This window comes from Toxorhynchites rutilus, chromosome 2 (genome assembly GCF_029784135.1).
Source record: "Toxorhynchites rutilus septentrionalis strain SRP chromosome 2, ASM2978413v1, whole genome shotgun sequence".
Lineage (NCBI taxonomy): Eukaryota > Metazoa > Arthropoda > Insecta > Diptera > Culicidae > Toxorhynchites > Toxorhynchites rutilus.
In genome coordinates this window covers 296,075,478-296,098,022 of record NC_073745.1, presented here as the reverse complement: position 1 = coordinate 296,098,022, position 22,545 = coordinate 296,075,478, and the positions used below count along the sequence as shown (strand labels likewise).

The 22,545-nt window shown below is 37.5% G+C and overlaps 1 protein-coding gene across 8 annotated transcripts in view; it reads left to right on the top strand.

Annotated features, from left to right (window-relative positions):
- Window positions 1–22,545, top strand: part of LOC129770557 (septin-7) — a 134,035-nt gene that overhangs the window by 26,030 nt on the left and 85,460 nt on the right. For 7 of the 8 annotated variants that reach the window (XM_055773469.1, XM_055773468.1, XM_055773470.1 and 4 more), the window contains exons 2-6: window positions 7,579–8,028; window positions 17,348–17,458; window positions 17,766–18,210; window positions 18,278–18,488; window positions 18,562–18,814. In XM_055773469.1, coding sequence (XP_055629444.1) covers window positions 7,699–8,028; window positions 17,348–17,458; window positions 17,766–18,210; window positions 18,278–18,488; window positions 18,562–18,814 — 1,350 coding nt within the window. In that variant the 5' untranslated portion in view covers window positions 7,579–7,698. The remainder of the gene's footprint in view (window positions 1–7,578; window positions 8,029–17,347; window positions 17,459–17,765; window positions 18,211–18,277; window positions 18,489–18,561; window positions 18,815–22,545) is intronic. The other variant, XM_055773472.1, reaches the window with a different exon arrangement.

The window sequence follows — 22,545 nt, the reverse complement described above, 5'->3', positions numbered from 1 at the left end:
AAAATTAGATATGGTGCAGGAACTTAAAGCACACGATCCACAGGGTTTTCACAGAATAGGTATTCAATCGGTTTTTCATTCTTCATGAATGAAATTTTTGTGTAGTCCATCTCTAGGTTTTCCATGTAATCCCAGGGAACAAGCTCATCTGAAGAGAACAACATTAAGTCAGGTTGTCGTCAACATACATTCGTTGTTGAGTTGAACGGAACTTACGAGATTGATTGACAATAATGAACGTGTTGAAATGTAGTAAGTTCTAACGGATTTCTAATCGATGGTATTAGTGTTAAGAACACTAATACTGATCGGACAATGTTTTAACTTTTTTCTCGTTCGAGCGCCAGTGTTGTTTTGGCTTTGTTTTCATTTCGTATATTTTTTTTTCATTTGAAGAGAAGAGCAGCAGAAAGCCGTTGAATGTTGTGCGGTGCCTATAGGGATCTGCTCCATCAATTTTGACCTATGGATACTGGTATGGTTTAGGCGGAGGAGATTCCAACATAACCGACAAACACTGTGAAGGAAGGCCTGCAATGGAATTGGAGGTGATATTGGAACAAGATCCGTGTCAGTCTCAAGAAACTTTGGGAATGACATTCAACAAGCTATATCGTGGCGTCCGAAGGCAATGGACTGTTAATTGCAGAATAAAATTCTTTGAAACTTTAAAACAAAGCGTAAGATGTATCACGTATACGTGATGAACTGCACATGATAATTGTCCAAAATTTCACATTCGCCTCTAGTCTTGAAAAGGCCATTTGGATGTCTCGCTGGCGCTGTCGCCCGGTAGCTAGCTGGTGACTGACGAACTGACTAACGAATCTCGTATTGGTACAGGATTTCCCAGTTCGTGTTAGGAAAAAATCTCACGGTCTACACTAATGTATGGGAAGCAGAAGCTCTCATTTCATCGCTATTTTAACATTTTTACTATTGAAAAATTTATGATATTCCATATTGTTATAGATTGTTATCGGGAGCAAAAATATTGTAAATTTATCGAGAAATGACTAAGTAATGAACGATCTGAATTGGTCATTTTTTTCAGAATTCCAATTTGTGTCCCCGATATGTTCCCGAAAGACGAGATGCAAAATGAAACCATTGGTTCGTCCGAATCGTCCGCAGCTGCATCTTCCAGATTGTTGAACCTTTCACTGACAGATCCTTCATGCAGGTGAAATAGAGAATTTATTCTGAACTGAATAAAATCCATCTTCTAGTGACCTAGGTCTAGGCCTTTCACCAGCAACCGGATGTATATCTTTCATACACTTCAAAAAGATCTCTAATTGTGAAAAAAGGCAACGAGCTTTATGGACATGAAATTATGACTTTTTCACTGGCATTGAAAATAATTCTGATGAAGTGAGGTAATTTTATTATTATGATCCCAATTGCCCCAGTATCCCCGTGCCCGAGTAGCTAGCGTCACATATTAGGAGGTTCGGGTTCGATACCCGTTCTGGCCGGTGAATTGTCCATCGAAGAAAATTCCCCCGATTTGCTAGGTGATCACGCCTATTCTAGAGCTTGTCACTCAGAAAACGCTCAAAGCATGTTATTTGGCATAAGAAATCTCAACAATATACTACTAATGAAAAAAAAATTACGCTAATAAAAGTCTGTAATCTAATGAACAACTACACAGGGGAAAGTTGAGAAAGACGGACACCGCTGTATAATTGATGAATTACATTTTTATTTTACATTTTTATTATGTACAAACTTGCAATACAGTGTATATTGACACTTACTGTGTACACCTTGCTGGCTTTCTGTTAAAATTGTAAATAAAAACAAAAAAGTTATTTACATAGAGTAGCTTGATGGGAATTTTCGTAAGGTTCTCATTGTTATCGAGCAATTTGTGGGGGTATTTTTCGTTACGTGAAAGTTATACCATCACTTCTCTTCAAGTTTATCGAATCAGCGGTGAAGTTTTCACATTTTTACTCCAGAAATATTGACGAAAATAAAATACTAATCAAGTCGGGAAAGACGGACACTCCACCGACAAAAGACAAACATTTTGTTTTGAAAACAATTTGATTATCTCCTCCTTCTTTTATTAACAGATGCCCACTAACAACGTTTGCAATTGCAACCAGATATCATGGACGAATCAGCAGAGCTGTTTTTAAAACGTAATCCAAATTTGTCATTCCGAATGCCGGAAGCTATTTTAGACATGAGAAAATGAGAAAAATTACAAGCCCTTCTACGTGATTTAAGTCCAGCCATTTTTTAGATAATTTTTAAGACATATTTGAAGACCTCCAAAACTTATCGAGTAAATAAACTTGAATTTTCAGTTAGTGTCCATCTTTCCCGCCAAGTGTCCGTCTTCGCCGACTCAATCTTATTTTTTCAAAGATGCCGGACACATTCATTTTTCAAAATTTCTGCCTCAAAAACAAATTTTATTATGGTAAGAGACCTAAACTATCAATTTATGGTGAGATAGCAATACATTTTTTTTTGTGAAATTGGCATGTATTTTTTCCGAATGGTTTGGATATGAGACGCATCAACAAATTTGATCTGAAAAACCGTCGTAATATTCATAAGTAAATAACCTTTGGAGCATCTCGAGGCTGTTCATACTAGGATTGGGCGATCTTTATAAAAAGATCGATCTTATCGAATCGATTCTCCCAAATGGCGTAGGGATCGATCCACTGATTAAATCGGTACCAAAGAATCGATCTTTGTTGAATCGATTTTTGAAAAATCCAAAGCTTTTTGTCGATTTATCTGCTTATTCTATATGAATGCTGTCGTTTCTTTGAACAGGGATAACAAATTTCATATTGCTATTGAAATATCAAAAGCATTTTGTTTTGTTTCTCAGCATGAAAGCCACAGCCACAGGGCATTCATCTTGTGCCGTCAGGAAGTCATTTTATTTGATAAATTAATTGAAAAAGTATTATTAGAAATTTAACAACCGCATCCGCTCACAGTTCATTCTCTCAGTAGCTGCTGCTAGTTCTGTCTCTGTCAGCATTTGTACAGAAGTAAATCTTAGAAGAAGTTATCCAAATGATGGCATTATGTTTAAAAAAATGTTAGGTGACCTTTGGTGAGATAAAAAAAATCGATGTATACTGAAAAACAAATCTACAAAAAGATCGAAAAGATCTAAAGTAAAAAAATCGATTTTCTCGATTTTCTCGAATACAAAAGATCGATTAAAAAAATCGGAAATCGGAATGGAAAAGATCGATCTTCTAAGAATCGATCCGAAATCGCCCAATCCTAGTTCATACCCTCAACTCTTGAAACGGAAATATTACGGCGGAGAAAAATAAACGTTGTATGTTGCGATTAATGTCTTGTAAAATCTTCGAATATCAATAGACAAATTATTGGAAAAAAAGTCATATACATCACTTGCTAATCTTCTTGTAATTTATGAATTCTTCGCTAAAGGATCTATCAATCTTGCGAGTCCAGCAATAAATTAGGCGATTTTTTAAAAGTTAAACAGTTTTTTAAAATGTAACGTCAGGGCTATTGGACGGGCGGAGCTAAATTTTCTAAATTTAATTTCCGCGTAAATGGTTACATATTTTGTTATTTTGTGCTTCAAACGAATCATCAAACTCTACTGTGAATAACACTTATTCGATCACACCAAATAAAGGGCAATGGATAGATTGCTATATACAATTGGATGCAATGGCTTCTTTCTATGGTTGTGATTTCTCTAGCAAGCTCTAGAATACGGGTAACAACAGTGCAAGTCGAAAGAAATTTCTTTGACGAAAAATTCCTCGGCCAGAACGGGAATCAAACCCAAACTCCTGGCCTGATAATGTGTGATGCTAACCACTCGGCAACGGGAGTACAAGCTCAAAGGTTCATTCGCCTCCAATGGTAATAATATGAAAACTCATACCATTCTCATTTATAAGGGACTTCGGGCCAAGGTCCTTCGTCCCTCAGAATGAAAATCGGAAATTGAAATACTTATATATTAAAATTAAAATACACTCCAGGTGCGAGGATGGAGCTTAAGTTAATATCTGTCTTCTGTGCGTCAGTGCAAGGTCAGTACTTAACGTACTTTCTGCATATTCTGAGAATGCATTCTGAAACAGATACTGACGATTTACCGCAACGAAGGCAGAATTTATTGTCTTGCTTTTTATTTGTCGTAGCTGATGCATGATTGTGCCTCGTCGTTACTTTTGGTGCTCGTTATTGGCGGCTCGGTTTATGGATTATATAGAACAAATGTATGGGAAATGAGAATTATTCAATTTTCATCAATTTAAGGGAGTATTCTATTATAGAGACACGAATTTTGGACGTTTTTCGAGCTCCGTAAAAATAAAATAGAGAATATTTTTACTACCCATTACATCATTATTTGTTCATCTATCTTTTAACATTTTAACGAAAATTGAACGGAGAAAAATATTCATAACTAGAATAGTGATGAGTTGATGAAGTGAGGGGATTGAAAAAAAAGTTTTGCCGGCCCTTCTGGTTATTTGAAACGAAAAAATCGAACAGATTCTGAACTAGTGAAGATGTCGCTATCGCATGAACCTCGGACAAGTCAAAAACATATTTTTTAACAGAATGGCGGCCGTTTGAAAAACAAAATACGGTTTGGAACGTTTTTTTCTCACGTTTCCTGATTTTTTAAAAATATATTTTTTTAGAGGTTCATACGATAGAGAGGTGTATGCAGATTGCATTTATCAATTCGACATAATTCGGTTCAGTAGAACTTAAGATATTATGTACGCCAATTTGAAAAAACTAGTTTCGAGAAAAACGCGCTTGAAGTTCATTGTTATGGCTGTGCCAGATTAGATACCGCATCACGAGTTTATTCGCGAGTGAATGCTCAATTTATTTACATCCACCACGTTCACAAATTAGATTTTTTGATCAGGCAGAATTGATTTGAATGCCAATTAAGAACCAATGGAATACAGTGCCTTACAACTTTGAGTAAATAATAAATGTTGGTGCGTAAATAATGTAAAATATCTGTTTCTATATGGTAACCTGTCATTCCCTATGCTCGCTAGCCAAATTTACAATCAACTACAACTACAGCTACATGTGCGTAAACCACGATGAACTAGATTTTGAGTTTATTTTGTTCACGAACCATCGATAGAGGTTCCGGTCAAATAAAACACTCGTGAACGTGGCGGATGTGAATAAATTAACTATTTACTCGTGAGTATATTCGTGAGTTCAAAGCCAATATAACCCTCATAATAGTAATTCCATGAAAAGTGGATCTATAAAAAATTCCTCAGATTTTTGCGTAAATCTCGTATATTTATTCCTATTCGATAAATTTTGAACCCGTATTTTTTTATATCACCTTAAAAATACACCATATAGGACTAGGGTGGTTTTAAAAACGGGCCTTGCTTTGCTTTCCTCCCCTCGCACTCATTTTTGAAAAAAATCGTAGCCATTGAACCGCTCGAGCTGTCAGTCCTGATCATTTTCCGATATATTGAAAGAATAAAATAAAAATACGAGTCTAAAACTTGAATTTTGAGCAAAATCTGTTTATTTTTAAGTAGATCCCTTTCTTATGAAGTTGATGATGAACCGGGCACATTTTATGTTTTTCTATATTTAATTTGACATTTTATGTTTTGTGATTTCAAAAGTTTGCTTTCAAAGCAGTGCTTTTGTGCTGTTAAAACGTTGACTTCACGTTACTTATTGTCATTGTATACCCAAACTAGCGTTGGCTGAAAACGTTTAATATTTGGCAGAAATGATGCCATTTCGTGTGCTGGAGGGTGCGCAAATAATGAGCTGTTTTGAAAGCTTAAAAAAGGGTTCATATGTATGCGAGCAGACATCTCTTTCTGTTTTCTTTTCTCATTTCATTTGGAATTGTGCCAAATAAAGTCTATACGACGTCAATGGAGATCGAACCAAGGTCGGCTGGAATGCAAAGCTATTTCATACGACCACGCTATCCTATATGGATAGCTGCCAGTGCTGTTATATAGAAGCGTGATAATATTACACCTCATCATAAAATGAAGTTAGAAAGTGTTTCCTAAGAGGATAAAGAAGAACATGAACGAGAATATATCTTTCTCTGTATGGGCCGTGTATTTGGCAAATTATACGAAAAGCTTTCATATGCTGTCATTTAAATGTGTCTCCTGTTTCGCTCGCTCATATTGGCTCTAGCATACATATTATACAAATGATATACATGTATTGGGGAGTAGAACATTTTCTGATATTTTTCAGCTCATTTAATGTAATGAATCGGGATGCCATAACATGTGCTAAAAATTAACTTTGGGTGTAGTCTCTGAAACATTTGTTAGACAAGCTAGATAAGCCCAGTTCTTTATTCAGAACGTATGATTTATCATTCGGTTGTCAGTATAACCGTAAACAATCGCTATGCAGGTCTGCATGAAGTCATGAATTTGTCGAGTTTATTTTCACCGTCTAGCGGTTGTGGGTTGGTTGCAAATTCTTGCGAAAATGTGACCGCTATCGGAATAGAAAGTTCGTATCGCAGATCGCAACGCTAGCATACGTCTCTCCGTCCGTCATCAGATTTTAAAAAATGCAACGGTGCTCCATTTGTTTTAAATCGTATGGGCACTGATATTAATAATTAGTATTCGTACCAGTCTTGTCAGATATCATACTCAGACTGTGTTCCGTGATTTCTTCAATCCACCCACACGAGGATTGCGTCCAACCTGTCACTTTCTACTGAGGGTTAAACGCAATAGTTTTGGCCAGTGCGCTTCTGCTAGTTGCGCACTTATTATCTTTTTACTCTTCTCGCCTAGCATTTCAATCTATTTTGCATGCATACTTCAATCCTCGTGAAGAAGACGAAGAAGAAGCGTGTAGCGGAACCCTTAGCGCGCTTATTAAGACGTGTTATGCGCGCAGGGAAGGTGAGGAGGTATGTTAAGCCGCCCTTCCTTCTAGCACCATCCTAGTGGAAAAATAGTCTGAAAACATATTTAAAATGATTCAAATGGTTAGGCTTAATTGAGTTTCTCACAACACCAAGTGTGTTTTGCAGAAAAATGCGGTGCATTTTTTTTTTGCAACGATTTGTGGAGGGGAGCTTGGCGTGCGGCCCGATATACACATCATTCCGAAAGACCCGCACTGAAACAATAATTTGTTTCAATTAAACGTGTGCGCGCATAGCTGCCGCTGCCAGTGATTGGGGGTCTGTGCATTATGATGAGCCTCACTGTGAGAATACGACCGCGAAAGTACACAACTCCGACGGGGGATAGGACACTTAGTAGTGAGCAAAGTCGACCGAATCGAGATCAATCATTGTCTTGTTTGGAACTCTCCCCGACGCAAGGCGTCCATTAGTTGATCGGATTTCATTTGATTAGTGATCATCTCGCGAGTGCTCTCATTCTTGGAAAGAAGGTTGTGATAATTCGTTTCGGGTAGAGATCCGTGAGGAAACAACAAACAATTCACATGCTACATACATCGACAAAGGAAACTGAGTGCATATGTTTGGATGTCCAGTGTGAATAATTATCATTTTTTTTTTTTATTTCCAATCGCCAGACGTGTAATCATAAGGAACACAAGAAGATTTCAACGTGCGATAGTGTGATAAATAAATATATATACATAGGAAAAGAGTGTGCTTATAGAGTGACTAACTCACTAGAAGATTATGAAAATATGAGTGCATCGACGCCAACACAACAGTCCGGTCCACCGGTCCCTCCGGTGAAGCCGATTCTCTCGTCGCCCGGTGCTTACCTGGCTAACTTCCAGTCGAATCCACTAAATTCCTCGGGTGCTGGGCCGGGAACGCCCGGATCAACGGGTGCTGTCAGTACGGCACCAATTACCGCAGGGATCCACAGTAGCAACAAAACGCACGAGAAGCCAACGATAGCGGCCCGCCCGATACCCCCTCCTACGCTGCCAAAATATTCATCCTCGTTCAACAAGATCGACCGTGATCGGAACGAGTTCACCAAGATCGACAAAGCGGAGCGGGAGAAGGTTAGCTAGTTGCTGCACACATATCCATCATTGTAACCATCTTGTCCTTACTCTGCAAAGTAGTTTTATTTTTTACTCATCCTATATTGTTTCGTATATTCATTCTCAAAATGATACACTTGATACTCCAAGTAGAATTAATTCAATACCAATTCATTTCAAAAGGATCATATACACTTTTGAAACCTCAATATATGGGAGGTTTGGGTAAAACGGACATGTTAAGAAGAACTTCAATTATATCTTTGGAAACTCATGTTTCCCAAAACTTTGATGCAGTTTCTTGCAATTCAATATACTGTTTTTCTACCTAATTGTGCAAATATTTTACAAAAAAGTGTTTTTCAATGTTTTTTACTAAAATTAAAACAGACCGAAAAGTAAGTAAAATTTTTGTAGGGGGGTAATATGGACAGGTTTGTAATATATGGAGCGTAGAGGCTTATCGATCGCGAGAGGAATAACTTTATTCAACCAAGGTTTGAAGTCATCACGAATGTCCGTTAAATGATGAAAAAATCGAATTAATCCACCTAGAAGTGATATCGTGCTTTTCAGCAGTATAAACGGACAGACCCTCAACTATTTTGCTTTTGGTTCCAGTCAGCTTCTAAACAGTCCACTTTTGGCGATGGAAATCAATTTATAGACGCAGGGCATTCCTTAGGAATAGATTAAACAGACTTTTCACAGTTCATCTCGCTCTCACTGGCATCTGTCCGTTTTATCCCACCAGTACAATTATTTCAATAACTTATTTTTTTCCACTCAAAAATGAATTTACTTTTCCGTACATACCTAATACCGCTTCTCACAAACTCACAAACCGAAATATAACCATCAGCGAATTGAATCTTGATATCAAACCACTCAAAATGCTTAATATCGAAGCCGCTAAAATTACATCCTAACGATTCCGCGATGTATGATTTTCAGTTTTTGTTTCCCTTTTCCACTTTTGATCAGTATTCATTGCCATAGGGTGGCTTAAATATTATAGAATAACATGTAGAAGATGTTCTCATTAACAGAAATCGTAAATTCAAAATGTAACTATAAAAAATCAACCACCTGTCCATATTACCTACGGTTCTCCTACTAATCTTTGCTGTCAACTTTTTATCAAGCAAAAGCATCAACATCGCCAATTTCAGATTTTAATAATTAGTTATCTTACTGTTTCACTTGATTACTTGAAATATTCGGTTGGGCATACTGGTTACCAAACCTGCAGAACAGATCCCTCGGTGATTTCCATTATAGTCTAGAGTCCATTCACTGTAGTAGGATGCATTGTAACAGTCTTTGATTCGTTGTAAGATTAAAAGAGGTTCGGAGGCCCCTTGCTTCGATAAGTTTTTAAGCGTTTAATAAGTGCATAAATCACAGATCAAATAGATTATGATCATTCAAACAGCATTTATCTGTTCCTAAAATTCATCAGTTTGAATTATTGTCAAAATTCATAAACCAAAAGCAAATTTTTACCATGTTTAAACACACCAGAATGGTCCAAAGCAACGTGCTTTGGTGCTTTTTGCAAATAAAAATTATAGAGACTTATGTCCAAGACATGGCCGCATTGTTGACGTAGGACTACGAAATTATGTTCAGTCGATTATAACTTCGGAAATTTTTATAGAATGCGTCGAATATCTAAAAATGAATCTTTAGTAGAATGTTCTGGAGATCCTAAAAAGGGCCGATGGTTTGCGTGGAGTTGACGATGGTTAATTGAAAAATCATCCTTGTCCTCGCGGGAACACTTCTTAATCTGACCATATGCCGCAAGGGCTCTGCATAGTCATAGTCAACTGAGGATAGTCAGCTGACTATCTGACTGACTATATCCGTATTCAATTAGTAATGATTTTTGGCTTCTCCACGCAGTTTCTCCTCCAAAACAACTAAACAGTTAGTCGGGCGTTTAGTCGCTATCTCCCTCTACCGACTCGACCATATCATTTCATTCATCCCAGTCAAATTACCCTCATTGCATTTTGAAGTGACTTCTCCCAAAACGAATTCGTTCCTCTCTTTCTCTTTCTCTCATGTACGTGTGCATTAGGGTGCCAATGAAGGTATAGGAAAAAAAGGACCCTAAAATTTCAAAAAGTTACCCCATACAAAATACTATATACTGTGAATCTCGACGAGTAATGCAATTTTAAGACATTTGCTATCAATTTTTTTTTGAAAACCTTGATTTTCTTGATTTGATTCTTGATTTTTAACGTTTGTGACACCAGTAAATGAAGTCCGAATAAGCTAATATTTTGCATATGGTATATTATCGTGCAAATCAACATTTCGTAGCAAATTCCGAATGAAAAATCGAGATAACTATTTTTATTGACACCCAAAACCATACTTTTCGTTTCGTACTCCGAGAAAAACTAAGCCCTAGAATACCAATTTTTGATAAAAAAAATTTTTTCGAGATGACAGTAGATCTCGACGTTTCATGCAATTTTAAGATATATGGCATCAAAATTTTTTTTTGAAAACCCTGATTTCCTTTACTCCCCTTGGATGATTTTTCGATTTTTAAAAAACTCAAACTTTAAACGCTATGCGCCACTCTCCCTTAAGTCCGATTGAGCTTATATTTTGATTATGGTGTTTTTCAAGGTGGTGAGCATTTTTTATGGGGTAACTTTTTGAAATTCGAGACGACCATTTTCATTGGCACCCTAGTGTGCATGCATCGATATTTGAGTTCAGGTATTATACCTTTAACAGCTTTCGCGGCGACCTTTCTCGCAGTTGACACAAACTCAGTCATAGGCGATTATATATTTATTCAATCAGCACCATTGCTTCACATCACTTGAATCTCATAAAGCCACCTTTGTCAACGCGTAACAACAATGACAAGGTGTGTGAATGATGCAAAACTGCAGAAACACTCTCCAACAAACGGCATGGAACCTGACGCGGTGCGATATTTTCCATTCACAACGCTATCGACACAACGAAGTGATTTTGTTCTTAGACTTTGTACCGAGCCAAACCGCTGTAACATCAGCATTGGAAAAAAAACTTGTCTGCTCGGTTGAAGCGAGAATGCGTGAATTAACGAGTCGTTCGAATGAAACGGTCAAATACGGTCGTGAACAAGAATAAGGCTGAATTACTTTCCAATCACCGCAATAATTGACATTCTAATCGGTTTATATAGTAATCAAAAGATGATGCAATTTCTGATTGTTGACGAAATTTCCCGATTTTCTCTATTTTTGCCTGACATTATTTTTATCCAGGTAGTCGACACCCTTTAATATCACCCTTGAAGAGTATGTCATTCCTCTAACCAAGACAGGCATTTGGAATAATGCCGAAGTGGTTGTCGTACAGATTCGATTCGTTCTTTAACACTAGATCACCGGCAGTTGTTATATACCTATTTCTACCAACCGGTCATTTTGATCGGTGCGATATTTGGTTGGCGAAATATAAAAATTGATTTTTTTAAGGAAAATGAATCATATTTCATTGTAATATTACAAGTACATAGTATGTACTTGTAATATTAGAATTTTTACAAATAGTCATTTTAGTCAATTACCACAAACAGGTTGTTTCCACCCAGCACATATATTTACAGTTTTTCGTTACAAACAAACTATCTGCAAAATTTTCGTGTATTGGAACTCTCGGTGCTCTTCATGAGGTCATTCAAGTCTCTCAGCTCCGATGAATCTGTATACCCTGCGGAAAGTTCTTCTGCTAATTCGAATAAAAAATCTTTTCTCGGTATATTTTCGCCAGTTATATCATTGTACAAAATCCTTGCATTTATTGCCGCTAAGTCGAGGATATTGAAAAACCTGAAGAGGCCATCGTCGAGATCCTGGCTTCACACTATATTTTCTGGCAATTTGATCCGTCATGTCTACCCCAAATTTGGTTTTATTGTATATGGTGGTAGTCTTTCCTTGTCTTTTTCAATGTTGACTGAATTATGTTTAGTACTTTTTTAGTTTGCTTACTTTTATATGCTATCAAAGTGCAATTTTCTGTTTTGAAAATTTCTGATGTAAATCAAGATAAATATTTTTTTTGTTTGACCGGTTGCGGCAATTCTCTTTTATTTGCCCAAATTATTCCAACCAAAGTTGTCCGTTTTTTCCATGATGCTAGTGATTTGCTGGTAAAAAAAATTATCAGTGATTACATTTCTTCCAGCACCGGTAAATGGTTCAATTGATTTCATTACGACAAACTCACTCAAAGGCATAGATCACTGTCATGGTTCATCCTTTCCCAAATACGGGAACCCATTCATAATGTGTTTACTTTGGAGATCAGATCCTAACATTAGATATCATTGCGAATTCATCCGTTTGTAATCGTACACTTCCTCTTTTTTTATCGAAGCGTATAAATCTTAAAATATCCCTAAACTCGTTTCTACTCATTGTTTTTTTGAGAAAAACGCTGGTTCTCACTTTTTAGACCATAAATAAGACAATTCCAAGTTTTTAGTTTTATAAGCACCACGTGTAATAATATCGCAAGAAAAGCGCATTTTTTTTTTCTGAAGATAGCTCAAAACTTCACCAAACACCCGGAAAACTTTCTGTTTTGTGCAATTCTCATGTGATTTACCATTCGTTGATTGATTATAAAGAAAGCACTGCAAGTGCCCTTCATTACGTTTCGTTTTGCGTATGCTGCCAAATACTGCTTTGAAAATACCGTTTATTGATTCCCTCCTTGAAGTTGATCCAGTTTTTATTTTTGTCCAGATAGTTCCATCAGTAGCAATTCCAATTCGTTGGCAGTGATTCTCATGCGAAGATTACAACAGTCTCAAGAATCTTTTTAGTCTACGTACATGAAGGATGTTTTCATCCTCATCAATACTGTTTGAGGAAACACACACCTCTTCTTCTGACTGATATTTTGAATTATATACCTTGGTCGATATTGGAAAAGTTTTCTCTAATATTTATTATGTCCTTTAAAATTCTCGGTATTTTCGGACATCTCGGCATTTTTGGGGTAAAGTTTTATAACTTAAAAAAATTTCTAAACATATTTTTCCTTATTATTATAAAAATACTTACTTGCATTGAAAACTACAATAACTGTGAATTGAAAGAAGTATATTCAATTATCCAGAAAATTGTAAGAACCATCATACCATGCTGAATCTTTATAATCAATTGGGAATCGGTTCGGGAAGAAGCATCCGAGCTACATCAACTTTTTTTTTGTTTTCACACGAACGAGTCGCCCTATATATACTATTAAACTTCAAATTTCATGGTATGGATGCGTTCGTCGTTCTTCGGTTTAGTATCGGTTTAACTCTAACAGTAGTGGCTGACACCGTCTAAGTAGGGCTAGTAGCACTTCAACTAGCAGCTAACCCATGCAGGCTGCAAAATAATTTAGGAAATTTCCATACTTTTATGATTCCAAAACGGTGGTTATACCGAGAATTTTGACTGACTGGCACCGTTATGGATATTTGATGATTGATAATTGAACAGTTTCTAAGTCCGGTCGGTATAAATAAATATATCACACAAATGAGGAGTAGGGAATCAAAACAGTGTATAATAATATCAAATACATGAATTTAGAAAAAATCATACCATAATTAGAAAATATGAAAAAAAAAATTAAGATAGAAACATGTGACGTATTGACGCGACCGGTTATTTTGACCGGTTGATAATTCTAGTGTTAAAAAAATCTGGTCGGCAATTCCATTAAAAATTTATGTCACCAATAAAAAAGTGCTCTGATTTTGCTCAAACCTTGTATATTTATTACTTTTCGAAAAAAAAGTGAGACACGTATTTTTATTTCGCTCTTAAGGTGCATCATGCTGAATTAGTGTTTTTGAAAATTTGTTACGTTTAATTCGCTGAATCAAATCTATACCCAGCAAATAAGAACCTTTATGAGTATTTTTACTTCTTCTATATGTCGAGCACATACCCTAACTATGTCATTTTTGTAATGCTATGACTTCTTTACTTACTACATCAATAATTCTGAAAAACGTTTTTCCCTACAAGAAATATATGTTTATTTTTCTAATTTTTTGCGGATTTCGACGAATACACTCATGTTTAAAAATATTGTATTTTATGAATTACTTATTTGAGTTTCGATCATTTTCTAGCAAATGAAAAACAATGCAATTTACTATCTAGAGAAGTCGAGTTGAGGTATGATTTGCATGTCATATGTCAATTTTTAGACAAAAACTATGGATGGGTTATACCTATTGAAACCTTTTTTTTTGATCAAAAAGCAATACGCATATAACGCATAGACATTTTATCTTTCGAATGAAGTGTTTATCATACCATTCCATTCAGTTGATTAGGACGTATTATCGCCCAAAATCTGGTTACTGTAGTATATGTCAAATCACGTTGAACTTAAACATCGATACATGCATACGTGGTTTAATTTCAAAATTCAATTCACCGAAACATAACCCGGTATGTGTGTTCACATGCAAGCGATCTTACGTTTAAAGCAAACAGTACCAAATTTAAATGATTGAAATAAGTATGTACACTAGTGGGATGCAACGAACAGCTGTCAGTAGAAGTAAGACTGACAGTGAATTGTTTTCGATACATCTGTTTATTTTATTCCTAAGGAATTCCTCGATTCTATAAGCAGAAATAAAAAAAAATCGCTTGACAAAATTCGGAGATATTGGATAAACTTGATCTATGGCATACCATGATATCATATCCGGTGGATCACTTCAGTTTTTCAACATTAAACTAAAATTCGAAATGATTTCATAACCTAGTTGAATTAAATTATCCTTCTCGCGAGTGATAAACTTCTATGATTCACCTGTTCGCAGAAATGCAATCTTTCCTTATTTTTCAGGATTTCCCAGACTTTTTGGTACGTTCTCAATTTTGCCTGATTTGACTCAAATGATCCTGATTTTCCCTGATTTTTGCTCTTTACTTCATCTGTAAAAAAAAAATCCTCAATAAATATACTGATGTTTTTGAATGTTCAAAACATTTAGTCCTGACCCTTGCTTAACCATTTGGCAATTCGTTTAATGATTTTTGTACAAAAACTCATCATTATAATATACAATCATTATCAGATATAGAGTTCCTCTATTACATAAAGTTTTATTTGAAAAACGAAAAATCCATTATGACATTCGCTTCACAATGATGGAACGTGAAGCTCAATACCGTCAACACGAATTAAATGAATAAACATTCTGGATAGTTTTGCGAGATCTTTTCTCCTCTCACCCCAAAATCTTACTTCCAGGATGACAACTTTGTAAACAATTTGTATTTCATGTGATTAATATGAAAGCACCATAAATATGATTCAAAAACCATATGAGAATATGTAATATGTAATCTAGGATAAACATCTAGAGTTATTCAATGTGATAGATGTTGTGGATAACAGAATAATGCCAAACTTTATGTCCAGTTAAACTATCCGGATATTGCACTTTCGGATTATCACAGGTTCAGGTTTCTGCAAGGTTCTCTCAAGGGGAAAAAAACTTCGACTTTATGGATACAATTCTTCTTAACATGTTCGTAATTACCCCTTTGAATTCACTTTCACTCTGAATGAAAAAAGCAACAACAATGATTTGTAGTTTTTTTTTTGCAATGACAACTATTTTGTAGGAAGCGCGCTGTGAACACGTAAATTGCTCCATCGAGATTGAATAGTCGTAAATGCAGCCATCTGTTCATGCAATGCCTTATCCATGCCCTTTCATGCCACTTCGTTAAAAAATATTTTGAAAAACAGCACGTTACTATAGGTCACCCTGATTTCACTCTCAAGCCACGGTTAGAATGATGGAAAATTCTAGCTGGTCATTAGTTAATTAACTGCTAGTTTCAGTTAATTAACACACATGTTTCAGGTCATGTCATGTACGAAAGAATATGTTACGAACAGACCGTCAGTTACATGAGTGCAAGATAGAATTGGACACTCTGTTATCTCTGATAATTATCATTATTTCACAAAGTGATTGTGGAAAGTGTAGATCAAATCAAAAAGAAGTAAAGTTGAATCATGTTGATGAACCATAATTGTAGTAAACGACCCGATATTTCAGATGTTCGGGAATGTGAGAAGTTTGACAAAAAATACTCGATTAGTGTCGAGAGTTACTTGCTTGAGATGTGTCCGAAAATGGACAATAAAAGTTATATACGTAGCGTATATTGATAATTAACCTTTTTTATTTGTTTTTTCTCAAATAATTAGAAAAAAAAATTGGTTTGTTGTCAACCAATGATTTTTTTTCTAATTATTTGAGTTTCGTCAATACTTTCATGATCCAAAAGTAATCGGAATTCATACAAAAGCGGAATGTACATGTTTAAATTCACAATTGTTTCTTTCAAACTAACAAAACAAAATTAAAGTATACTTCCTCCTATGCACTTGTTCCAGATTTTGATCCTGGACTGTCCATCAATGTTTTGTCTATGAGTTTAACCACACACGTTAAAAGAATAACTTGCATTTCCGTTCCAATTTTCGAAGAATTCCATTAGGATCTCCGTCCGAAATTACTCGTAATATTTGGAATGAATCACATCAATCCTTCATCTTCATCAGATAATGTGAATTAACGGTTTCAATTAGATAGTATTTCACTTTTCATAACCATACGAAAATGTCTGGTGTACATCGAGAACCTATTGCATAATTGAATAATGTACGATACACGTATATCCAAAAGCGGGCAAAATGTACCGTAAAACAACGATAACTCACTTTAGCCCAGGTCCGACCTTCCAGCAGACGACGGCGGCGGTGGCGATAGTTGGCGGTGTTTAGTGCGGAATTTCATCTATCTTGACGCCACGTTTCCGGCTTGACTCCCCTTGGTCAATATTCAAATGTATTTGAATTATTTTCAGTGCTGTACCTCCTTTTCCTGTCGGGGGGAGATTTATATCCTGTAATATTGATTTTACCCTTTGGCCACCGTGATGTCGTTTTTTCCATCGTGTTTGTCCGGTGCATTCTAGGGCATGCAGAAAATTGTCCACTCTTTCTGGTCAATCACGCCATACCGGGTGGCACTGACTTGTGTTGTGGAGGATGTGTGTACATTCGTGGGTCGGCTTTCCAACTCATCCCAATGAGCAGCATTTAATGTTTTCTCTTCAATTTTCGCTACCTGACCGGAAAAGCTAACTCAGGCCGTTTCCCTTCCATTCTCTGCTCATTTAGCGTACCTATTATTATCCAATAATTTTGCACAATTGGTTCAACCGGTCGTCTAATCCTCCCCCATTATTTTTTATGTATTTATTTACAGCTCCAATCAAAACGGGAAATGTTCTTCAAATCTGAAAGCAACAGTCCGTCGGGGCCGCCTCCCAATCCCCCGGTGTCGAGCAATCTCAATCTTACAAACAACAACGTAGTGGTGAGTTGACAATAAACAAACCCAATGGGAATGTGGGTCGTGGGCTGTGGAAACGAAAACGCAATGACCGACGTTAACCAAATGTCTCCATTGGATGAAACCATGCCCATGGAGTCGCGTGATTATCCACGAGTGTCAACATGAACTCGAGCCAAACGCCTGAATCATTCATCTTACTAGCCAACGACACACGCAGCATTAGGCTGAACCAACCCTCCCCCCACCAATAATAGAACAGCAAACGCAAAAATCATATTTTCTCATAATTATTCTGTTTTTCGTTCTGTTTTGTTTTGTGCCTCCGTAGAATAACAGCGCATCGCATCTAAACAATGCAAATTCCACCAGCGATAGGCATCCAATTAACTCGCATACTAACAACAGCACCATCGGAGTTTCGTCTAACGTCACTAACATGAACAACAACATCAACAATAATAACAATCACAACAGCAACAGCGCCACGAGCAACGGTACGAGCGTGAACGGGCTGGCCAACAGTTTAACCAATATTTCATTAAAAGAGAAACGTGACGCTATCCTGAATGCCAACAATCATCACGAATCGCTGCTGCAGAACAACGGACATCACGATTCGAACAAGATCCTGAATGAACGGCACGAGAAGGAGAAGCCTATGGTGAAATCGAAACCGAAGGAGCTCGATGGGTACGTCGGATTCGCCAACCTGCCCAATCAGGTCTACCGGAAGGCGGTGAAGAAGGGGTTCGAGTTTACACTGATGGTTGTTGGTAAGTGGTGTGGCTATGAATTCTAGATTGCAATCATTCGAATTAATAACGCCTTCAACAATTACAGGTGAATCGGGACTCGGTAAATCTACTCTGATCAATTCAATGTTCTTGTCGGATGTGTATCATCCCGAGCAACATCCGGGCCCTTCCAAGCGAGTTAAGAAAACAGTGGCAGTCGAGTGCACTAAAGTATTACTCAAGGAAAACGGTGTCAATCTAACGCTGACCGTAGTTGACACACCCGGATTCGGCGATGCCGTAGACAACAGTAACTGGTACGATCTTGAACCCTTTCATCTGACATAAGTAATCAAGTTCTAAAACATGCCGTGCTTTTTTTCGTTTCAGCTGGATTCCGGTCGTGGATTTCGTGGAGAGCAAGTACGAGGAATATCTGACGGCGGAATCGCGCGTCCACCGAACGGCCATTCCCGACACGCGTGTCCACGTTTGTCTGTACTTCATCGCTCCGTCCGGGCACGGATTGAAACCACTCGACATCGAGTTCATGCAGCGGCTGTGTGATAAGGTCAACATCATTCCTGTTATTGCCAAAGCTGACACGCTTACACCAGAGGAAATAACGCAGTTCAAGAAACAGGTGAGTGGTCGGGAAAACACGTTACGCGTTACGCGTTGTTGTGATAGTTTCAGTGGGATTTCAACCGAAATTTGTGCATTGGTGTTTCTAATTATCACAAAGAAACCCTAGGGTTGTTTGGAATGTATCTGCCGTTTCCCAGGGAAATCAAGAGTAATGTTTTGCTAGACCGCTTAAAGACTTTCCGTTCAGGTCGCGTGGGACGAATATGCCCATCGCATATGCCTTACAATGATGACAATAATGCAAGCATCATACTTATCAAAGATTTAAAATACATACATAACACAACAAACCAATAAAATCGGATTTCTAGGAACTGTTTCAACAAATAGCTGGCTGAATATTATATTTCCAAATTGCTTCATGACAGAGAACGTGTTAAAAACCGTCCTTCAGAAATCCATCCTACAAATCCGTCAGAATTGTATTTCAATGATAACCGATTGGGTTGTTTTGTTTTAATGAGGGAAGACATCAGGTTTATTAAAACGTGCACGGTGTACACGAAAAACAAACTCAACTTATGGCATTCAAAATGGGTGTAAATCAATGATGGACGTTAAAAACAATGACTCTCCAACATAAGCAACAGAAGACAACCACCTTAAAATGGATATACAGTAGAACCCCGATGATCCACGGTACGGGTTATTCGTGATAGCGAGTTCAATAGTGAATCTATAGGCCTTCCCGGAATTTGTCAGTGAGTGGTATGCTTTTGGTTATGGCTTTTACATTATTTGGGGTGAACACGACCTTATAGATGAATAGTTCAATGATTTATGTATTTATGAGAAAGTTTTCATACTGAAACATCTTTTTTTCGAGTTTGCACCTTATTTTTAGTCCTTTATTGCGTTATCCGCCGTGGGCTTGCCCGACTATTCCGCGGATAATCGGGGTTCTACTGTATGTGCATCTCCCGTATTGCTCAATGACAACCGTTGACTTGCCAAGGAACCAAGGTTCACAAACATGCCTTTTTGGATGATGGGTCTTCCCTGACTCTGCTGGAGGATGACTTGGCTAATGAGTTAAACCTCGAAGGAAGCCCTCATCCAATCTGCCGTGGTGGACGGGTGACGCATGTCGTTATGAAGATTCATCCCGTCGGGTTTCGATCATAGTATCCAGCATTCGTTGCGTTCGCTAACCACGCTTGAAGAAGCGTTACCGGACGGGCATGCTTTGAAAATATGACGACGTGAGAATGCCGAACAGCAAGGCTATGGTGATGAAACGACTCCTTTGCTTAAAGCGAAGGATGGCACGGGAGCCAGAGCTAGCAAAGGCGCTGAACGACTATTTGAAAAAAGGATATGCTCGAAAGTTGACACTTGATAAACTGAAGCTGCCACGCGATCGTATTTGGTATTTGCCGATCTTTCCGGTATGCAACCCGAACAAATCCGGCAAGTTGCGGATTGTTTGGGCGCGGCATCGGAGGTAAATGGTGTATCGCTAAGTGCGTTTCTCCGTAAAAGTTACGATCAGTTGACCGAACTCCCATCACTATTGCAGGGTGGCCACCGATTCGGGAAATGCAGGAAAAAGCCGGGAATCAAAATCCATCGGGAAAAATGCGGGAAAATTAGTTCACGAAGTCGATTAGAATTAGTTCACGAAGTCGGGAGCTCAGTGGTCTTTTTCTGCGCTCTAAAATGTTAAATGTTAAATGTAGTGGTAGTGGGGGTAATGTGGTCACGTGGGGTAAAGTGGTCACCTGCTTGTTTGGTAGTATAACTATTGATTATTGACACCGTATTGATAGTCATCTTATGTTTGAAGAATTTCATGACTTTTGAGTCACCCTGTACTACAGGGGAGCTGTCGCATGTCAAGAAATAAATAAAAACAAAAAACGCTCTCTGGGTAGCCATTCGGCCATATGCCACCCAAACCAAAACCAAGCCTCATTTTGAAAAACGTTATGTGTTTCCTACTACGTTTTTGTACGTATGAGAAAATTTCGATTACGATTCTAGGTGAATAGGCCTAGATCATTTCATACATGTACCTACTATTTCAATAATGATTTAAACAAATTTGGCCAAGAAAACACGCATAAATATATCTTTTCTAGAGTGATATGTGCGAGTGCCACTTAGCACCCCCCTCCCCCCCCAGATGACCACTTTACCTCCACACATTTTTTCTGATAATGAAAAATATACTATTTTCATTTTTTATAATAAAAACCGCTTACTATCTTGAACTACAATAAGTTGAGCTACAATATTCTTCGAAGAACGGGAATTTTAGTGGCATGTGGACACAGGAAATGGGCATGTTCCTGAGGGTGACCACATTCCCCCCAGTTCCTCTATGTGTTTTAGCGCGTTACGACGTTCTAAGCTGCGTGAATCAGTATTTTTCAAAAAATCCTTTGTTGAACGTTTCATGGATGGCCTAGCAGTAAACTGGAAAATGTTTAAGGATTTCACAAGCGCTTCAAGAACTTACATCAAACCCGTCGTATGAAATTCTCAACATTGGAAGCTCAATACGGTTCATAATTCTCCCAAGGAGGGGCTGAGAAAACCCGAATGGAATTTGGGTGACTTTTTGTGAGCATTGTAAAGTCTGTTTAAAAACATTACTCTGAGAAGGGCAGATTACAAGGCCGTAACGGGTTCAACTGTATTTCTGTTGAAGTTTTGTAATCTTCGCTGGTTGAAGATCGAACGTGTTGCGGGACGTGCAGTTCAAATGCTACCACACCTAGGAACAAGAGGAGAATAAGCTCGAAGGAAGCCATCCAAACTTTAAACGGAGTTTCGTATCAGTTTCCCGGTCAAAGTAAACGGCGTAGGGATCGCTCCACTGATTAAATCGGTACCAGAGAATCGATCTTTGAAAAATTAAATGTCTTTCTTACAATTTATTTATTGATCTTATATGAGAGCCGTCTTTTCTTTAAACAGGCAATACAAATTTCATATTTCTATTCAAACATCAAAGGCATTTCATTTTGGTTTTCAATATGAAGGCCACAGAAAAACTTTAAAACATATAAAAAATTCATTTTCCAGAGCATTCATCTTGTAGCGTTATGGAATTATTAAATTAAATAATTAATTGAATATTATTATTAGAAATTAAACAACTAGTATTTGTTCAGAACTCATACGTGCCATACGTCTAGGCTTTAGTCGATCCAGGATAGGGCTCTAAACAAGTCATTAAAATAAATCAATTAAGAAAGTGCTACTCACTTCGTGTCAGTGGCGTAGAGTGATGCTTTCGTACCCGGGACGGAAGGGTTGATTTGCAGCCCCCCAATGAACCTATAGTCAGTTATTCTAATAAATGGTCTCAGAAACAGTATTCCTGAAACATTCCCGTCCGTATCTCCTGACCCTACATCCAACCCAAAATCTAATGCTGAGAAACTCACCGTCCAATTATTTGTCACATGCGGGACTTGGAAACAATAAAGTAAAAATATTTTCGCTATTCGGGATTTTTAACTAATCACACAATATTATTTTCATTTATGAGAGTCGGGAATTTCCTGCAATCATGCAGGAAAATGTCGGCAAAATACGGGAATACAAAAATTGAGATTGAGTGGCCACCGTGCTATTGTACAAGTTTCTCGAGCACCTGGTGGCCTTTGGTAGGGACATGCAAGAGATGTTCCACCAGGTGCTAATGATTGAAAACGATCAACATTGCCTAGGTCTTTTTTGGCGCACCGAGGATGCGCAAGATGAACCCGATGTTTA